Source organism: Chrysochloris asiatica, unplaced genomic scaffold (genome assembly GCF_000296735.1).
Source record: "Chrysochloris asiatica unplaced genomic scaffold, ChrAsi1.0 scaffold00165, whole genome shotgun sequence".
Classification (NCBI taxonomy): Eukaryota; Metazoa; Chordata; class Mammalia; order Afrosoricida; family Chrysochloridae; genus Chrysochloris; species Chrysochloris asiatica.
Genome location: NW_006408683.1, coordinates 7,485,935 through 7,507,532, shown reverse-complemented (window position 1 = coordinate 7,507,532; position 21,598 = coordinate 7,485,935). Strand labels below are relative to the sequence as shown.

Genomic DNA, 21,598 nt, shown 5'->3' with positions numbered 1-21,598 from the left:
GAACCGCTGACCTTAAGGTTCGCAGCCTGATTTGCAACCACTACGCTACCAGAGGGAATTAAAATAAAAAATTCTAAAGGAAGTACATTTTCAATACATATAAAGTTCAAATGCTGTCTGTAGTTTAAAGAACATCTCAAAGGTAGAATTTAAGAGCTACTTAAATTATATACTTTATTCTAAATGATTTATCAAATACTAAAATTTCCAAGTCTAAAATTGATAATAGAAGCTATAATATTGTTAGTCTTTTATAATTTTCAAAAAAATTACTGAAAAGCAATTGGTTAAATATCAGTAAAATATATATAATTACTTATGGAGTGGTTTTGGAAAAACCTAAAACAATAATATAATGATCTAAGTTGTTGTGAATTGCCATTGAGTCAGCTCTGACTTATTGTTGTTGTTAGGTGCTATTGAGTAGGTACCGACTCACAGCGACCTTATGCACAGCAGAACAAACCACTGCCCGATCCTGGGCCAACCTCACTATCGTTGCCACACTTGAGGTCAATGGAAGCTGCCATTTGGCCAATCCATCTCGTTGGGAGTCTTTCTCTTTTTCTCTGACCCTCCACCTTACCAGACATGATATCCTTCCTCTAGCGACTGCCCCCTCCTGACAATATGTCCAAAGTATGAGAGACGAAATTTGGTCATCTTGGACTCTAAGGAACACTCTGGCTGCACTTCTTCCAAAAACGGATCTGTTGGTTCTTTTGGCAGCCCATGGCACTTTCAAATCTAACCCAGTTCAATGTTGTTGCCCTCACAATCATTGCTATGCTTGAATTCATTATTGCAGCCACTGTGTCAATTCATCTCATTGACAGTCTCCCTCTTTTTTGCTGACCCTTTACTTTACCAAATTATCCAAGTATTTATGTATTTGTTGTTGTTAAGTGCCATCAAGTCGGGTCTGACTCATAGCAACCCTATATAAGGTTTCCAAGGAGCAGATGGTGAGCTTGAACTGCTGACCTTTTGGTTGAAACTGACGTTGCAGTCCAGTACATTAACCCACAGTGCCACACCAGAACTCCAGTTATGTATTACACTTCACTATTTTGACAAAGAATTCAGCAACATACATAAAATGTCAATTATGGGCCAAGCACTATATGCAAAGTTCTGGGCATACAAAGATGAGCAAGAAACTCAGTGAGCTCATAGTACATAGCAAACTCTTATTCATCATTCTACATGTGTAACAGATGGTTTCACTATGCTAAATGTTTTAATCAGATCCTTATGAAGCCTTTAGCTCAACAAAAAAATGCTTGTTACATGTAATTAAGAATTATTGTTGCTAAGTGCCATCGTGTTGGTTCTGACTCAGCGACCCTGTACAAGGTTTCAGAGGAGTGGCTGCTGAGCTTGAATGGCCGAGCCTGCAGTTCAAACTGACCTTGCAGTCCAGCACATTAACCCACAGCACCACAACAAGGTTCCGTAGTAAAGAATAAGTAGCTTCATAACAAAGCTGTATTTCATAGCTTTCTTTATGAGTCACTACGTAAATTAATCCTATTTCTAAGTCATGCCCATTAGATTGAAGTTGTGGAAGAGAGAAGCACTTGCCAAAAGCTGGCATGGGATGTTTCATGCACTCACTAGGTCACTACCAAGAAATTAGACTACTTTACTGTAAGTCTTAGTTTGGAGGCTGTACATAAACAAATGCAATTAAAGGCCTGAATCTGAATTCAGAACAGTTGGAACCCTTAATTACATGTTAAAACAAGTGAGCCAGTAAAAAGGAAAATTATACAACTGTGGGTTCTTGAATGGTAGCCATAGAAGGAGTCACAAACACATCTTATAGCTCTCTGTCAAAGAAGAAAAAATGTGTTGTGGAAGTTCTAAATTGTCCAATCATGTTAGTTCATGACATGAAAACTCAGATTTATAAAGAGGGTGGTGGTGGTGATGGTATGCCGTGGAGTTGGTTCCAACTCATAGCGACCCTGTACAGGGTTTCCAAGGCTATAAATCTTTATGGGAGCAGAACGCCTCATCTTTCTCCTGTGAACAGCTGGTAGTTTTGAAGTGCTGACCTTGAGATGAGCAGTCCGATTCATAACCACTACTCAATAGTTACTAAACAGATTACCCAATATTTCTTTAGAGTAATATTTTCCTTCTAGTTATCTAAGTTGACCCCCAAATTCAAGCTAGGCCAACATAAAATTTTTAACAAAAGTGTAAACTTCGGGTTACTGTTGTTAACTGCTGTTGAGTCAGTTTCAACTCATAGTGACCCTGTATAGGGTTTCCAAGGAGGGGATGATGAGTTTGAACAGTTGACCTTGTGGTTCAAACCGACCTTACAGTCTAGTGCTTTATCCCACAGTGCCAACCATTGGGTCAAGCATCTAAAAATTATAGATAACCACATGATTATGATTTTTTGAGCCAGTTAGTAGAGATAAATTAAGTAAGCACAATTATATAGCTTTGATTATATGATAACGTGATACTTTTCTGTAAACTATGTTATGCTAGTACTTAAATTAGATAGTTACACTAGTTAAACTCTCCTGAGCAACTTTAACTACAAGCTGAAATTTGAAATGTTCTGTTTACTTTACACCATTCTGAACCACAGATGACAAAGTTTGTTGAAGCTGTAATTACTCTGTAAAGGCTGAAAACCAATTAGAGCGTCTGTGACATGCCAGTTAAAAAAATATATACCCAAAAGAATTTTTTGGGAGATCATCTGTTCAGGTTTTATTAAAAAGTTAAACATTTTATTTCAACCTCTTTAACTCTTTGATTACTGATTTCCTTCTTTTAAAATAAATTTTTACCAGCATTCAACATTAAAAACCAAAGGCGAAATAACAGCTTCTATTCATAATTAAAGGAAGAACAGTTAAAAAGTGGTTAGAGCACACAGCTGCTAACTGAAAGACAAGTGATCCAAACCCACCAGAAGCTTTATGGAAGAAAAAAACGGACAGTCTGCTTCTGTAAAAAGTTTAGCCTTGGAAGCCCTATGAAGTAGTTCTAACGATGAGTCACAATCAACTCTATGGAAGTGGGTTTTGGTTGATATTTGTGACTTGCTTAACATGGCCCTTCTAGCCATAATCTAACTCCCACCAGGTGACTGGGTAGGACTATGCAACATGAGGTGTTATGGCCCACCAAGGAGATTAAACAACTTACTAATAACTGCAGATAAGTTACATGGCAGCTTTGTGGGGATGGGACCATGCAAATAAGGTGTATGGAAACATGTGGATTGGTCAGTTTTGCCATCCCACTATTCTTAAAATGAGACATCCCAGAGGCAAAAAGGGGGATCGCATACCATCAAGAAAGGAGAGCCAGGAGTGGAGCGCATCCTTTGGACCCAAGATCCCTGCAGGGAACCTCCTCAATCCAGGACAGGAAACAGAGAGCTGTGACACTGGAGACAGCTAGAGAGGGCGAGAACCAGTGGCAGAGAAGCAGCGGGAGCAGAAGCAGACTAGAAAACTAGGAAAAGGGAGGCACAGGAGTGGGCTTCGTGGCCACAACTGAGTGATGTTAGACCAAGGCTTACTGGAGGTGCCCTGGACATTTACTGGCAAATCTGTAAGACCTTTGTAACATTTGCCCAAGCAGGACAGAAGCCAAGGGGCCTCGGCACGCTTTAAGCATGGCTGACAAGAAGCTGTATTGATCAAATGACTGTACCCTGACCAACTTCTGAGCCAGAATTGTAACCCATTCTTTCCCTATGAACACCAGAACTGTGAGTAGACACTGTCAGTTCTGTATGGCCACTGCAATAAGGGTGGAGGCAAGCCTGATTTCTGCTCCACAAGAATCAGCCCTGGCCAGCTGATGCAGATGATCTTGAGTCCCTCTCCTCCTCTGAAGTTAGAGGAGATCAGATAACGCTGTCCACCTGTCACCTTTAAATTTACAATGAAATCGCATAATAGATAACGCTATAAGTTATAATGACCATAAGTGAATTTATTTCTAAGCCCCTGGTGTGGCGCTGCAGGAAAATGCACTGGACCACAAGGTCAATTTGAACTTTCAACACTAGCTGTTCAAATCCACCAGCCTCTCCTTGGGATCCCTATCCAGGGTCGCTATGAGTAGGAGCCAACTCGATGGGACTTAACAACAAAAATATAATACCATCATTAGATATTCTTTAAAAGGAGCAAAAATCATTTATTTCTTTTGTTTAAAGTTTTAACTTTCTAGAAATAAAAGGCACAGTGTCCAAATTAAGACTCAATAAGCATTAAGAGAGTCACTCAATCCCATGGGAGTGATCTTTAGCGTGACAGGTGCCCAGGCAGAAAGCAATTATACCAGAGGTTATTTGATGAGAGCTCGCTGTGCCAGACACTAGGGATACTGCATGTTTCAGCAATGTTACTCATTTTTTCCAAAAGACAAACTTCCCAAAGTGTTATATTATTATTGTCCCTGTTCTACAGAGCAAAATGAGGTTCAGATGGGCAAAATAATTTGTCTCAAAACACACAGCTTGTGAGTAATTATTCAGGTTTATCTGAATCTAAATTCCATACTCTCTTTTGATGAGAATATTCAATGACGAGAACTGCCTTAAAACAGTCTGTAATATCTGTCAAAGTGATGAGAGAATCTGTCCACTTTTCTATACTTTCCATCCTCCCATCTACAATGCCTGCTCCCCAAAGAAATCAGGGTAATTTTCATTTGATAATGGTGTTTGAGAGGGAAGAAGGCCCCAAGTGTCTACTCCTGATTTGAACACAGGTAGGGATGGGCATTTCTTGGTACTCGAGGTAGGGGTGTCGGAGTTTTGTGGTTTGGAATGAGGAATGAGTTTGGATGAAGGTAGTAGGGACAGAAAGGAATACAGCAGAGCCTCTAAGTACTGTCAGTGCTGTTTCTCATATTGTGCAATACAATAAAACTAATGGTAATAATATTCTAAAATGAGTGATGATGATGATGAAAACTCTCATAGAGCTGTAGGATAAGCACTGGACTGCTAACTACTAAGTCGACAGTTCAAAACCAGTTGTTCCACAGGAGAGAGGAGGCTTTCTGTTCCTGTAAAGAATTACAGCTTCAGACTGTAAACCCTACATACACAAGGGTGCTATGAGTCAAAATCAGCTCGATGGCAGTCAGTTTGGCTTGGAGTTTGTGAAGGATGAAAACGGGTTTCCCAAACTTGCATTGGTTTCAGGCCCACTTTTCTAATTATTTGTGTTTGAACTATTTATCTATTACTTGTTGCTAAGTGCCACTGAGTTGATTTCAACTCACAGTGACCCTGTATAGGGTTTCCACCGAGTGGCTGGTGGTATGAATTACCAACATTGTAGCTAGCAGTCCAGTGCTTACCTTACAGCACCATACCAGGACTCCAAAACACAGTTGGTATTGTCAAATGCTGTCAAGTTGGTTCTGACTCAGCGACCATATATAGGATTTCCAAGGAAAAGCTAGTGGGTTTGAACCGCCAACCTTGTGACTAACAATCCAGTGCTTATCTTACAATGCCACACCAGTACTCCTAGAATCAACAGACCCTGAGTTTATAGCATATGTTGTTTTTGTTAAGTGTCATTGAGACGCTTCCAACCCATAGGGACCCTGTATAGGCAGCTAGTGAGCTTGAACAGCAGATCTTGCAGTACAAACCAACTTTGTAGTCTAGCGCATTAAGCCACTGCGATACAGGAAAATTAGGCAGAGTAGTCAGTTACAGAGTGATGGGGGCAGGGTGCTATTTTAGAAAAAAATAATCAGAAAGGGGGCCTGTTAATGTAATGAGGGACTGAATGATACAGAATCTGTGGGAAGAGTGATCTGGGCTGAAAGAATTAGTAAGGGCAGAGATTCACAGTTGGAGGGAGTTCACTGATATGTTTGAGAAATATCAAGAGGCCCATTGTGGCTGGAATAAGTAAAGGAAGCTAGAGACATGGTAGGAGATAAAGGCCAGAAGGATCCATAACGACCTGGCAAAGGACTTTGTTATCTTTTTCTCTGGTGAGGCTCCCACGACCTTGCCTCAGCTGGTAACTCTCAAACCTTAACTCCTTTCTGATCAAGCTTCATCCCCTTATGGAACAAATGAGATCTGTCTTTATTTGCTTTTAATCTTTGAAGCCAAAAATTACTTGACCAGGGTTGTTTTCATTTTTCTCATTACCAAAGCATCAGCTCCTCAGTCATCTTTGACCCATCCCTCTCTTCAATCCACAAGGCTAAACCAGCAACATTTGTATTAACAGGTTTTCTTTGTAACATCTCTTACAACCATTTCTTATTTTCACTGCCTACACCAACTACAAGAACTTATTACCAAAATCTGGATCACTGAGACGCTTCTCAGTCTCCCCTCCATGCTGCCTTAGACACTGTTAATACTAAGTGCGGTTGAGTCAGTTGCAACGGTTTCAACAGAGCAACTTATGGATTTGAACTGCCAAACTTGTGGTAAGCAGTCCAGTGCTTATCCTGAAGCACCACATACTCAATCCATTATGTCCTCAAACAAGAATGATTCTTAGAGCCGAGGTGTGGCACTATAGGATAAGCACTGGACTGTTAACCACAAGGTTAGCGATTCATACATACCAGCTGCTCCTTGGCATTTAACAACAGCTTGGAAAAAAACAAAAGTCAAATTCCATAGGCTGACGTTCAAAGTTATTTATACAAAAGCCCAATTGTTTTCAAGTGGTATTCCTCATCACTGAAATGATAAGTACTTTCTGCTGGTGGCTTCACCTTTATCCCCTAAAAATTCCCTGATTGTTCTTAGCTGCGGGATTTAGCTCACTTTCCCATTGTCCAAAGCACTCTTCATTCCTTCTAACTAGGTTCCAGTCATTCATGATCTTCTCTAATGATTCCAGTGCTATTACTGTACCTCTGAAGACCTAGTTAGGTCTATATGCACCTCATATACTTGATCATATCCATGATGACTGTCTCATGAGCATCTCCTTAAAGATACCGTAATCTCCTAGAAATCTGGAATGCTCTCCATATTTCTTGTTTAGTCATCACAGTTCAAGTTCATTCAAACTGCATACAACAAAGAACCTTCAGGAAACAGTTCAGATTCAGTATAGCTATCTTCTTTTCTCTTGTAAAACAACCTGAATATTTAAAAGTTCATATTTTGAAAGAATCAAAATTTACTTTCTGATCTCTTTCCTCTCAAAAATCCAATACACTTTTACTTCTTCAAAATCTATTATTTGTCCAGGTTAGCCCACTTCTAAGAACCTCAATAATAAACATTCGGAAAGAAACTTACATATTTAAAGCATATACATATGCACTTATGTATAAAATTCTAGTAAAATCCATTTGGAAATAATATTTAAAGCTTAATCACATTCCTAATAACAGAGCAACAGCTCTAACACTTAGAACACACCCCCCTGAAAAGCGTTTAAAGGATATTAGATTTATAGAAAAGTTAAAGTACTTTCCCATGAAGAAAAATTTAAAGGTAGGCCCACCCATCCAGAGGAAAGCACAAATTTGTCCAAATAAACAATGAATTTTGAAGAATTATAAATGTACAATACTAATAATTTAATCAAAACCATACATAAAGATACTCAAAGAGTCAATATTAGAATCTGATGTATTTGAAAAACACTCTAATTTCTTGAAATTATAGGGAAAGGTAATGGTATTTTTGTTTACATTCAGAAATGTAAAGAAATAAGTCAGATTTACTTTAAAAAGTTTCAAACAGACAAAAAGAAGTCTTTTCATTTAAAAACCTAGTTTAAATAGTACACAGCAAGTGAAATACAGAGCTTACTTTAGAATGATCAGCTCTCTAATCTATACAAGAACAGGAAAAAAAACAAAAAAAAACAAAAACAACCTAACATTAAATCTTTAGTTTCCATTATACCCTTCTCTAAAATGTATTATTTTAAAAGAATTAACTACTAAGTAATTATTTCAGCTTAGTAACAATTGTTTCATTACAATATAAGATTTCATATATTTTACATCTCAATCTTTACAATAAATTCCTAAAGTATTGTTGTTGTTTTCATTTTACAAAAAAGAAAAATCTTGTTTTATTATTATTAAGTCATGTGTTCAAAATCACAAAGCTACTCAGGTGGTAAAGCCAAGTCTCAAATACAAGTTTTCTAGTGCTAAATTCTTGACTCTTCGTTGTATTATCACATACTGTTTTAAGGATGTTAGCAGCTTTTCAAAAAGTAAACTTCGTTTCTTTACAATAAAGTCTATGTACTTTAAATTCTAGTTCTGGGCAAACAAATTAATGATACAAACAGGTTACATACAGAGCATTAAAACACGTTTTCCCCTAAAAGACCAAATTTGTTCAGTATTCATTAAATGATTATAAAGTAGAGCGAGCTCATTAGCTGTCAAGGAATAATAATACTTCAAGATTTCTTTACAGAAATTACCACTGAAAAAATGCCTGTCAATATCAGATCATTGGTAGACGGTTAAGAGTACATTTGAAACATTTATTGGACAAATTACTGAAAACCTAACATGAATTTGCATCTAACTGGAGTTGTTCAGGTTCGTCAGACTGCATCAACTCTGCTGATTCCTTAGTCATAATAAAATAACCTATCAAGACTCAAAAAAAGTTCTTATAGGATAAGTATAGGGATGGAACCAACTCTACGGCACTTCACAACAACAACACAGGGATGTAACTTCTAAGGGGTCATGGGAATTCCTAATAATTTTTGCGGTAAGCAGTAAACCTGTAAATAACACAGTCCAACAAAAATATTTTAACAAAATGTCTTTTTTCCATAGGACTATATTGTGCAGCTTGGAACCAACTTGATGGCACTTAACAACAATCTGTGTAGTGCATGGGACACAATGCATATGAAATCATCTTATAAAGAAAGCATTATACAGTTATTTTTAATTACCTGAGAAGAATCCCCTTTAGAGATAAAAACTTGATCAGATCAGTGTGCTGTTGGAAGCAGTAACTGTTGCTGGTTGGATGATTCAATTATCATGTACTATTCTGGCATGTTTCAAAAGCATTGCCATTTTAATGCATAAAATATGTCTAAAAATGCAACTGTAGTATTAGATTCTGAGTGCATGGGTTGGGGGTGGGAGAGACAGACAATGACAAATTGGTCCAAAAGGACACAGAGACTTCATAGTTGGAGGACTATTGTGCTGACAATTAGTGATAGAGGAAGCAGAGGACAAAACAAATGAATGAAAAGAGCTGAACTTGCAATGAAAGACCTTATTATAGTACTGAAACATTATTGTAATAAAGGGGCAATGTACTCTCCTCTATAAAACTTTCAAACAGGCACCCTTGTCTCTTTTCTCTTCCCCGGCATTTCATTTTTTCATTAGCATCTGCTTGATTATGTATTATTTCCATCCTAAAAGAATGCCTCTAAATCGTTGCTAAATTCCATGGCTTAAAGGTTCTTCCACCTACTGTGGCCTTGGACCTCATTTAACTTTACTCAAGATATAATAAATACTCTAAAACGAACAGCAAGATCTACAAGGATAAAACAGTAGATGTAGAAAGGCAGTGATTCTGCGTATAACACAACTGTAAAGGCAGCAACACAAACACGTGGCCCTAAAGTTCAGTTGTTACAAATGTAATGATGATACCATCCATGCTAAATATTCGGATCCTTTTACCTCTAAGAGTCAGTATTTCTTCTACGACTTTTTTTGACATAATTGGAAGAACAACACTGAAGTCTTCAAATGCTAGCAATTACTCTGTATTACACTGCAATTTCCTTACAAACAAGTATCCAAAAGCCCTGAAACGTATTTCATATATGAGTTGAGAATGATAAGGTTAGATTGTTGATAATGATGTATACACTAGTACGTTGTTGTTAAGTATTGTGGAGTCAGTTCCAAATGACAGCAACCCTGTATATGGTTTCAAGGAACGGTTTGTGGGTTTGAACAATCAGCCTTACAGTTAGTCTAGTGCTTATCCTACAGCACCACACCAGGACTCCATATAAACTAGTATTGTTGTCAAGTGCCATCAAGTCACACGGGCCCTGTATAAGGTTTCTGAGGAGGAGTAGCTGGTGGGTTTGAAATGCTAACCTTATGGTGAGCAGTCCAATGCTTACCTTACAGCACCACACCAGGAGTCTATAAACTAGTATAGAAGCATAGAAAGACCATATCCTCTGAACTGCTCACATCAGACATTCTGTCATCATAGGATTCCCAAGGCTATGGGAGCAGAAAGCCTCCTCTTTCTCCCATAGAGTGACTGGGGAGTTTCCAGTGCTGACCTTGCAGTTAGCAATCCAGTGCTTATCCTACAGCGTCAGCAGTGCTCCTTCCGGGACAGCAAACAGGGACACTTTCTGGTGGTGGTGGTGTGACATGGAGTCAGTTCCGACTCATAGCGACCCTGGATAAGGTTTCCGAGGCTGTAAATCTTTACCGGAGCAGAAAGCCTCATCTTTCTCCGGCAGAACAGCTGGTAGTTTCGAGCTGCTGGCCTTGAGGTTCGCAGCCTGGTTTATAACCACTACGCTACCAGAGCTCCTATAATGAGATTAAATTTTTAAAGAGGAAAGTATTTCCAGGCAAGGAGAGAAGACTGTTAAAGTAGTCCAGGTGGGAGTGATTCACCTCACTGAGAATGTCCTTCTTCATCCAAACACCTAATCAAATATCATCTGTGTTCCAAGACCCATCTTAACCCCAGCACCCATTTCTTCTCTCGAGTCTTACAACATTTAAACTCATTTTGGCACTTAATACTAGCTTTCCACCCTTAGCTCTATTTGAGTACCTTCCAGAGCCAATGGCAAATTTCTACATACAAACAGTGCATGATGCATTCCTTTTAATATCTAGTTGTAGGTATGTTGTTTGTGCTGCTAGTTGCCAACAAGTCTATTTCAACTCATTGTGACTCCACATGTGCAGAGTACAACTGTTCCATAAGGTTTTCAAGATTATGACCTTCAAGGTGCAAACAACCACTCCTATCTTCCTAGGCATCTTTGGGTGGGTTCAAACTGCAAGTACTTAACCATCTGCAAATGTGCAAATGCTTAAGTCCTCCATAAAGAAATTATTTTATGTCCAAGATTCTTCATTTGAAAGAAACCAAATGTGTCAAAATGTTTAGTATGTGACGACTAGGTAAACAAAGGAGCTCAGGTAGTGTAGTGGTTACGAGTTGGTCAGCAGTTCGAAACTACCAGCCGTTCCCATGGAAGAAAGATGAGGCTTTCTGCTCCCATAAAAATTTACAGCCTCAGAAATCCTATCCAGGGTCGTTATGAGTTGGAACTGACTGCATGGCATACAACCAACCACTACAACCACTAGGTAGACAAGCTAAGACGCTCAAAGTACCTTGAAACACATAGCTGCCAATGTTTGTTTGTGTCCTACATTAAATATTTTTCTGTCTAAATGTAATATTTCTGTATGCAGATGATCTCAACCTAAAATCATTAACAATTAAATCAAACTGTTGCAAAAGAACTTATTTTTACTCACATCTCTATAGCATTATATTTCCAAAGCACCTTCACATATTGTTGTTGCTAAGTGCCTGACTCACAAGGACCTGGTATAGGGGTTTCTGAGGATTGATTGGTGGGTCTGAATGAGGTTCAAACCGATCTTGTGTAATTTAGCAATGAGTGGGCATGGGAATTTAAAAGTGAAATCAATCTTCATAGATGAAAGGAAATTATATAGTCAAATAGAGGGCAGAAGAACATTCCAGTCAGAGGGTGTAGTACCAGCAAAGGCTCAGAGAGGAAAGGTTTACACATTGTTGCAATTGTTAGTTGCTATCAAGTCAATTCCAACTCATGGCAACCTTGTGTGTGCGCCAAGTAGAACTGTGCTCTACAGTGTTTTCAATGCTGTGATCTTTCAGCCCAAGGCACTTCCAGAGCTCCTATAAAGATTACAGTTTGGAAAACCATATGAGGTACTCTGTCAGCTGGGGTCACTATGACTCAAAAAGTGACTCAATGACACCTAACAACAACAACAGAAATGGGTTAGGAGGGAGGCAAAGATGCAAAAAAAATAAAGAAAAAACTCCAGGAATGGATCCAAATTGTTGCTCAATGAGAGAGAACTGAGATTCTAAATAGGGAGAAGAGATAGACAAAATTATTTTATATAAAGTTTTGGACATTGTTGAGTCTCAAACAGTTTCTAGGTCGAGTTGTCCTGCAGTCCATTGAATATGCTCATCTAATGCTTAGGAGAGAGCCCTGGCCTGAGAATACAGACGTGGGCGTATCCTGCACACAGCCTGTACGTAAAACCTTGGGAGTGAATGTCACAACCCAAGGAAAGGGTACCAAGTGAAAAAGAGTTCTTGGCCAGACCAGTTAAACACTGGATTGTCAAAATTGATGGGACAGACAAAGGAACAAAGCCAGGGCAGAGAGCATCCCAGGCACAATGGGAGAGGTCATCCCAAGGAGGAGGTGGTGACCAACAACATAAAAAGCAACCTAGATGTAAATCCAAGAAAAATAAGAAATGGCTCGTTCCACTAAGCTTAACATTTAAATGGCCACTGAGATCTTATTACAAGTGATTGAAATCAAGTGGATAAAAGAGGAGGCTAGATTGCAGTGGGCTGAGAAGTAAAATGGAGGCAATACAAAGACTATCTTTTTAGAAAAGTTTAAGCAGAAAATAAGAATGTGAAATGTAATGAAGATTGGAATGATAAATTCTAAATTCCTTTCCAGTTCTCATACTGTTTTAACACAGATAAAAAGTGTATTTCAGTAAATTCCATTAAAAATATAAATTTGAAGTGACAGTTTTTAATATCAGAAAAAACAGGGGACTCAATTTGTAATTATTAATGAAATAAATGTACACATAACATTTCTCAACACATCTCAGAAATACTGTCAGTCTTTTTCTTTCAATAAGGCAGAAGAGAAAGCACTGGTAAGGTACCTCCTGCTGAAATGGCTCCTTCTCTAAATAGAAAAACTTTCTTTGTTCCTCTAGGACAGCAAGGTCTTCCTTTATCTTAAGCCTACACACTCTTCAAGGATCTGATCGAATTTTGTATGACTCTTATTATCTGACAATGTCAGACAGACCAAAAACAAACAAACACAAACGCACTGCTGTCAGGTTGATTCTGGATCAAAGTGACCCAGAAGGGCAGAGTAAATTGCTCCTTAGAGTTTTCAAGACTAGAAATCTTTACAGCCTTACTGTTCTCCCATAGGGTGGCTGGTGGGTTTGAACCACTGATCATGTTGTCAAGTGCTTAACCCACTGAGCCATCTTAGGAGACACTCCACCCCCCCCAAAAAGAAACTTGCCATTGAGTCAATTTTGACTCATAGTGATCCTACTTAAAGTTTCTAAGACAGCAATTTTTTGCTTAAGCAGACATCTTTCTTAAGTCTCATCTTTCTCCTACTGAGCCATTAGTGAGTTTGAACCATCAAACTTGTGGTTAGAAATCCAGTGTTTATCCTACATTAACTTGTGCTCTTGACAAGACAAGAAGGACCTTACAAATTCATTGAATACAACTGTTTCTACTATACTGATAAAGGAACTAAAAGATCCAAGATTTTGTGAGAGTGACCTGCCCAACCTCCTAATGGTTGCCATGTTGTTGTTGTTGTTAAATGCTGTTGGATTGGTTCTGACCCATAGCGACCCTGTATAGGGTTTCCAAGGAGAGGCTGGTGAGCTTGAACCAAGGACCTTGCAGTTCAAACGGCTTTGCAGTCTGGTGCATTAACCCACAACGCCACACCAGGACTCCATTGTAGCTATAACAAGATCAAATATGAGCCATTTCTTCCCTCAATACCCTTTTCACTAGAATTGTTGTTGTTGTTGTTATGTGCCATCGAGTTGGTTCCGACCCATAGCGACCCTGTACAGGGTTTTGTTTTTTTTTTTCCCTAAAGTAATGATTACTATTTTTAAACTTTAACTTTGTAATAAATCAGACTGTAACATTAATCCATTTAAAATCATTTTTGTGTAAGACTGATGTTAATAATAATACATTTGGAAATGAAAGAGTTGGCCTACAACTTTACTTGTTCGTTTGAATCTAGAACTACTTGTTCATACAAGTAAAAATTACAGATGTAGAATACGATCTATTTGTTTCATGGATAGGCTGGCTGTCAGTCACTGAGCAGGCTCTCTCCCCAAGAGTGCAGCATTTATTCCAGCCTCTGCCAGTGGAAGTGTTGGAGCAGATGTTGGCAGACTGTGACATACAGTATGTCTTTAAAACTTGTTGGGGTGTGAAATCTCATAAGGTCAAAAAATGCTGCATTTTGATCAGCAGATATAAGGAATTCTGTACTTCTGTAAATTATTTCAAACAAACCAATAGTATTTGCTGGTAAAATGGACAAACTAAGAAATTATACTGGGTTTAGGTAGAAATGATCATGGTACGCTGCTTCAAAAGTCAATTTCTATCTGTAAAACAATGTCCACCCATACGATCTGTAGAACGAAAATGGGTTCTTAAGTCTACACAAAATACACAATATTTCAAATGAGAAAAATATGGAAGAAAGCCATATGTTTTGGGTATTTGAGTGGCAAAAAGATGTTTTCCTTAACTAATACATACGAGAGCAATCTCAATTTTTTTTATAACAAAAATCTCTACAGAAGAATCCACTGATACACAGAAAATTTTAGTTAATATCCTTATCAATCAGATGACTTCATAAACCCTTTATTTTCTTTTCCAAAAATAAGTATATATATCACTCATTCTACCCTACTGAAAAGGTATAACCTACACATTAGAGGCAAAAACCGCCAAAAGCATTATATAATGTTCAAGGGCTTTTGCTTTCTTAAAGTTTGTCATGGTGTTGCTTTGTTTTATTTTCATCTTATTTCGTTTAGAGTTAGGGGAAATTCCCCTATATCTTTACTAAGTGTGGCTAATAGATGACAGCATACAACCAAAATCAAAATTCAGGATGCTATCTAGTAAATGATTATATCTCAATGGTACATATACTCTAGCTCCTTTACAAGTTTATCTTAATTCAACATACTTTTAAAGTGCTTGACTCCTTTACACAGAAAGAACCTTTCATTGATTAATCACTAAATTAGAAAAAAGCCAAAAATATTTAAATTGCTGTCATCACTACCATGATCATTCAGCTTAATTTTTATTATATTCAAACAAATATAAAATTTCCAAATACTTTACATTACAAACATGTTTGTTAGGTATGTGTAGGAAGCAAAATCTGACTATAAATAAAAAATCTCTCAAAAAACAATTCTAATGAAATCAGTTGTTTCTCACAGCACTGTCAGAAGAGCTAAGATTATAATAGAAGAAGACTTTGCACTAAATACTCCACAATGTTTTACAACCAAGCTCCAATTTAAGTACAAAGATCTTTGGTTAATTTAATACAGAAATCCTGCAAATACATATTTGGAAAATTGTTTTTTATCACATTTGAAGTCTAATAATAAAAAACAAACTATATTGCATCACACAAAACCATGTTATCGATAATCTCTATGCTAAGCAACAGAAAGTCTACCAAACCTCAAAAATTATTTACTTTTAAATACAAACTAAAATGATTTCACAGGCTTCTCATAGATCCGTAGCTATGTGAAACATAAGGTCATACAAAGAAATAACTACAAGGTGAATCAACAATTATAATTAACTTACTTGCCACTGAAAAGTTGTTGAGAGGATAAGGTAAATCCACATCTTGAGGTTTCTCTTTATATCCTATGAATGAGCCATCTGTCTTCAGAAGGAAATATCTTGGCCTCCAGTTTTTTATATATTCTCCTAGATGAGGAAAGCACGTATGTTAATGCTGGAAAAAAATGAGCAGCAGCTTTTATGTGAAAAATAAATTATTGTATAATATATGTCCTACAACACCAGCCCCCCAAAATTTAGTTAAGCAATTTTCTTTGAAGTTACCTTACAAAAGAAAATACATAAACCTGCAATTAAGATTCTATAAAAACCCAAACATGTTTTGCTTTTAATGATTTCACACTTTGATAATTCATTTGCACCATTATTCCTTCAGAGAATCATTCATCTGACTACATTTTTCCAGTTTTTCATTTTATCAGATGGTTGTTAGAGCATATTCTCAGCAGTTTAAAAAAGCCTTGGTTAATTATCTACACAGTATCAATGAATTTCGATGAACACTTAACACAAGAGGGATATGAAATTGATGCTTCTCTTCTATGTACTACTGACTAATTGGGTCAATTTTTTTAAGAGAGGAAAAACTCTATTTTCATTGTTAAATTTTTCTCATTTAAACAGCATTTTATTATTCTGCATATGAATACTGTATTTTGTACAGTGCTATAAATAAATAATGAAAATGAACACAGGTTAACCAGGGGGTTAATCTCTCTCTTCTCTCTCTCTCACACACACACATACATACATATATACAAGGACATAAACACTCTATTAGTAAATGGTGCTGGTAGTGGTGATGTGCCCTGGAGTCAGTTCCGAGGCTGTAAATCTTTATGGGAGCAAAAAGCCTAGTCTTTCTCCAGCGAAACAGTTGGTAATTTCCAACTGCTGACCTTGTGGTTAGCAGCCCACTCATAATCACCACAATCGCTACAACAAATAGTAGTCAATAAATACGTATTAATGTATTATCAATTACGATATGTTATCATCACTTATAGTCTCCAAAATACAACTGAAGCAATCAGATCACCAGTTGATTACCTAAATGTGGGACAAAAAACTCAATTGGGCTTTTTGTCTGCTTTCTGAAAATAGTCCTTGGGGTTCTCCAACAATCCAAGGTTCTTTGCATTTTTGTTTTGTTTTTGTTTTTGTTTTTTTTTTAAACAGTCAGGCAACACTTAATGTGTGTGTGTACAAATGAGGTGGGAGCTCAAAGACCTTACCTCACGCATCAAACATACTTGAGGAAAAGATGAGACACAGTGGAGTCAGTCATGCAAGTTCAGTGATTTGATCAGTCATTTACTATGTCTACATTAAGGGCCCACTCAGACATGCATATCTATAATGAATTACAATTATAAAGGATCTCAGATCTTAGCATTTCCTTTGAGATTGATGATACAAATGAACTGACCTGTGATTCTCTGCAGACATGAAGTTCCATGCTTAAAATTCCTTCCAGACCTCATCTGTGCCTCTCTTAGTAGAAGTACTGCTTAAGGTCTTAAGGGTCTAGTTTAGGTTTCGCTCAAGTTCCCTGAGTTGTGCAGAGTGTTAATGCACTTGGAAGCTTACCTTAGTGGTTACATTAAAAAGGTGTTAGTTCTGTGAGTCATTCTAGAGACTTATGAGATCTATAGGGGCAGTGAGAGTCTGCCTTTTTGGCAACTGATTATAAGTACAGAGTGCTAGCTTGTGAAGACCCCAGACTTGGGACACAAGTGGATTATGCATGCAGTCATTTAATAAAGACCTAACTCTGGGTGGGTAAAGACACAGAGAGAAAATGCCACATGGTGGTTGGTGTCAGAGATGAAGACCTGGGAAAGCAGAGATGTGAATTAACTTTGCATTTGAGTGACGGGCTGTGTGTCAAGCATTAGTGGTCCATACCTCTAAGCAAAAGAAATTTTCCATGATATCACAAGAACTGAAATGCTACTCCAGTTTCAATTTTCAGTTTTCGCCTGGATATGTCTACCAGGTTATTCTATCTTAAATGTTAAATCATAGAACTACAAAAAACTGAAAACACTCCAACTTTCTCTACAAATTGACAATATTCCCTCCCCTGATTCTATCAGTTGCAGATTAATGCTGCTTTCACACCTTTCTCTCATTTAGCCCAACCTAAACATCCAATTGGAGTGTGTGTGTGTGGCACTGTGGGTTAATGCACTGGACTGCAAAGTTAGTTTAAAGCACAAGGTCGGCAGTTCAAGCTCACCAGCTGCTCCTTGGAAACCCTGTACAAGTTCTCTATGGGTCAGAATTGACTCAATGGAACTTAACAACAACAACCATCCAGTTGCCACTCAGTTAATTCTGACTCATGACAACCCCACGTGTGTTAGAATACAACTATGTTGCATTGGGTTTTCAAATGACTGATTTTTCAAACTTGGATTGCTAAGACATTCTTCTGAGGTGCCTATGGGAAGGCTTGAATCGCCAACATTCTCATTAGCTGCCAAGCGCTTGAACCCTCTGTACAACTCAGGGAACTTGAACAAAACCTAAACTAGACCCTTAAGACCTTAGCAAGTAGCACTTCTGCTAATCATCTGTAACATCCCACTTCCATAGAACTAATATAACCATCATCTACAAGTTTACCGTATTTCTATACGTACCACTTTGGTTGGTATCATTTTTTTTAATACAAAAAGTATCTATGGCTCCTTACTTTTGAGGATAAAGTACAATTCTCTTAGCATAAAGTGTAAAACCCTCAATAATCTCACCAACATCTACACTTTTTCAGATATATAGTCATTTCTCTGAATCAGCCACTCTCAAACTTTTTCATGTCAGAACCTCTTTGGACTCTTTAGCACTATTAAGAACCACAAAAAGTTTTTGTATAGATTATATCAATATTTACTCTATTAGAAATTGAAAATAAGAAAAATCCTTAGAAATTGACTTCATTAAAAAAAAACAGCAATAAATTCACTAAATGTAACCTAAATGGCATTTTTAAATTATTTTATTTTATTTTTTTGTGAGATGGAAAGGAACAGACCATGTTTTATTCTGCTTCTGTTGTACATAGGGACATTATGAGTCAAAACTGGCTCCACAACTCTTAACTGCAACAAAATAAAGGTTTAAAGTAATTTATTTAATTAAATTAGACTTTTGGTTCATCAAGAGCATGTAAAGACCACCCCCCTCCCCGTCTGGAACTAGGCTCCCTCTTGAAAGCTTGTAAGCCAGTTACTTCTTGCCTTTGTATCCCCCTCATTTTGGGTCGCCAATGTCTACATTGCCCATTCCTTTCAACCCTGTGTACCAATGGATAGGAGTGATCATCGCTGTAAAGCTTTGTTCCCTTTTATGAGCTATATATCCATAAGTCCTGGTGTGGCGCTGTGGGTTAATGCATCAGAATGCAAAGTTGTTTGAACTGCAAGGTTGGAGGTTCAAGCTCACCAACTGCTCCTTGGAAACCCTAAACATGGTCTCTGTGGGTCAGACTCGACAGCACTTAACAACAACATATCCATAAGTATAGGTAAAGTTCATCAAACTGAAATGGGTTACTGTTTTTTTCCCCTCTTCTTTCTTCTTCTAGTTGAGTTCTGATCATCCAGCTATTGAAGGCAGGTTAAGTGGGTACTATCTGAAAGGAGCTCTGGCTGCATAGTGGTTACGAATTGGACTGCGAAACGCAAGGTCAGCAGTTCGAAACTACCAGCTGTTTTGCGGGAGAAAGATGAGGCTTTCTGCTCCCGTAAAGAATTACAGCCTTGGAAATTCTGTACGGGTCGCTATGGGTCGGAACCGACTCCACGGCACTTAACCAACAAATCTGACAGTATGGGTGCTCTCGTGCATCTCACTTCACTTCATATCAGCTGGACGCTTCATTCTCCACTCTAGTCTTCTATGGCCATGTTACTGCCTCTGGGCCCAGGAGTCCCCGGGTCTTGCCAACCAGGTCTCCAGCCAGGTTCACAAGAGTCTATTAAATGTAGTCGGACTTAGTTCCCAACTTCATTGCTGTTTTTCCCCCTCTTCCCCTTTATCGGTGACCAATGTGGTCATCAGCCAGACCACATGCCTACTCGTGTATTCCCCTTGGGTCTTAGTCTCGGAAGGGTGTTTGCTCTGAGGGGACCCGGCCACTTGCCTTGATGGCTTCTGGGCAAACCTAAATAGCATTTTTATGTAAAAAAAATAATAACTATTTTCTAAAGCAAAACAAAAAATGAATGAGAAGAGCACCACCTCTTCTTATTTACAGTCTGGCTTAGTACACAACAGCTGGGCTCGCACAGCTACTTCTGCATTCAAACTCTTTACAGCACGTTGTTTTTATTGAAATAGTTATCTAACTGGGAAAGGAACAAGAATTTGAATGGCCTTTACAGTTAGTTCTGAATATTCTTTGATGCTATACCAGAATTCAACAAGTGGTAGATTCCAAAAAGTTGACTGTAATGTGGAATTTTGAAACTTTCTTAATGAACTTTTCATACTCGTATTGTGTGAAAAGCCATTGGTCTATACTACACTTTGAATGACTCCTTTATACTGTGTTTCATTTTGTAACACCCTGCACTGGCCATCTGAAATACACTGGTTCACTGAGTTATGTTGGTCTTCTAAATGTTAACACTTTTTAATAACACAATCACATTCATTATTCCAGTAATCACATCAGAAAAGTCAAAGATTTGGAAAGCTATCAAGTTCATAGTAGCATACATGTTTTCCAAAAGTCTAAGTTTTGTTTGCAAGTTCAAATTTCATCATCAGCAACTAATATTGGCAGTGTTCCCTGTAAAGCTACACTCCAAGTACCCAGTCTAATGTCTACCACTTACTTGATCGATGATCAAAAAAGATTTATTAAATGAACAAATAAAATATTTATGGACATATTCCTCTAAAGTATAAACTCAAGAAAGGAACTTACTTGTTCTTTTGCCCTTCCTTTTATTTGTAGGTAAGCAAAAAAGTATTGCTGCAAAATAGTAGATACCTTTATTAAACAAAATATCAAAATGTGAACTTTGTTTCTCAATTTATTTCCTCCATCTACGTCTATATACTTCTGAACATGCTATTTCCATCTCTCTAACCCTTCCTGAAGAATTGTGCACTCTTTTTTTTTTTTTTTTTTAAGTGCTTTATTGTGAATTATGTGATAGTTTACATGGGAGGACATTAGCTTCCTGGTGTATATCATTTCCTTGCCATGGTTACAATGCCCTGCATGCATCATCCACCACCCAAAGGGTATACCCCTCAAGCCTGCCCCCAAGTTGTCCACACACAGTTCTTCTTCCTCTCTGGGTCCAAAGTCCCCAGTCACACCATCTCCCCACGTCATCATCTCTGCCTCCATCCCTGGCATCACTGCTTCTCTGGATGGGGTTCCGTTCTCTGCTCTTCTCCACTGACGGTCCCAGGGACTGACTCCACTCCTAGACTGCAAAGTTAATGACTACCCTCCTTTTGCCACAAAATGTCTACCTTTACATTTCCAGCCCTTACAATCAGTCCTGATAACAACTATTTGCTATTGTATCGCAAGAGACCTATCTGCATCTCCTTTCATCAGCCCCAACTAGACAGAAGGGATACTACTCAGTGGATACTACCTTCCTCCATGACCTTTGGATCTAGGTTCCCTCTTGAAAGCTTCTAAGCCAGTCACGTCTTGCCTCTGTAGCCACCCCATTCTGGGTAGCCAATGTCCAAGTTGCCCATCCCTGTCCTCTCCATGTGAGGAGGGGGTAGGGATGATCCTCACTGTGAAGATTTGTTCCCTCTTTTGAGCTACTGCTTCCATAGTGTAGGTCAAGTTCATCAAACTGTATCAGATTATTCTTTTTTCCCTCTTCTTTCTTCTTC

At 38.0% G+C, this 21,598-nt stretch overlaps 1 protein-coding gene across 2 annotated transcripts in view; it reads right to left on the bottom strand.

Annotated features, from left to right (window-relative positions):
- The window catches only part of AKT3 (v-akt murine thymoma viral oncogene homolog 3), a 402,599-nt gene that overhangs the window by 170,575 nt on the left and 210,426 nt on the right, over positions 1–21,598 (bottom strand). Inside the window, exon 2 of one of the 2 annotated variants that reach the window (XM_006871278.1) lies at positions 15,719–15,844. In XM_006871278.1, coding sequence (XP_006871340.1) covers positions 15,719–15,844 — 126 coding nt within the window. Of the gene's footprint in view, positions 1–15,718; positions 15,845–21,598 lie in introns of those variants that run through there. The other variant, XM_006871279.1, reaches the window with a different exon arrangement.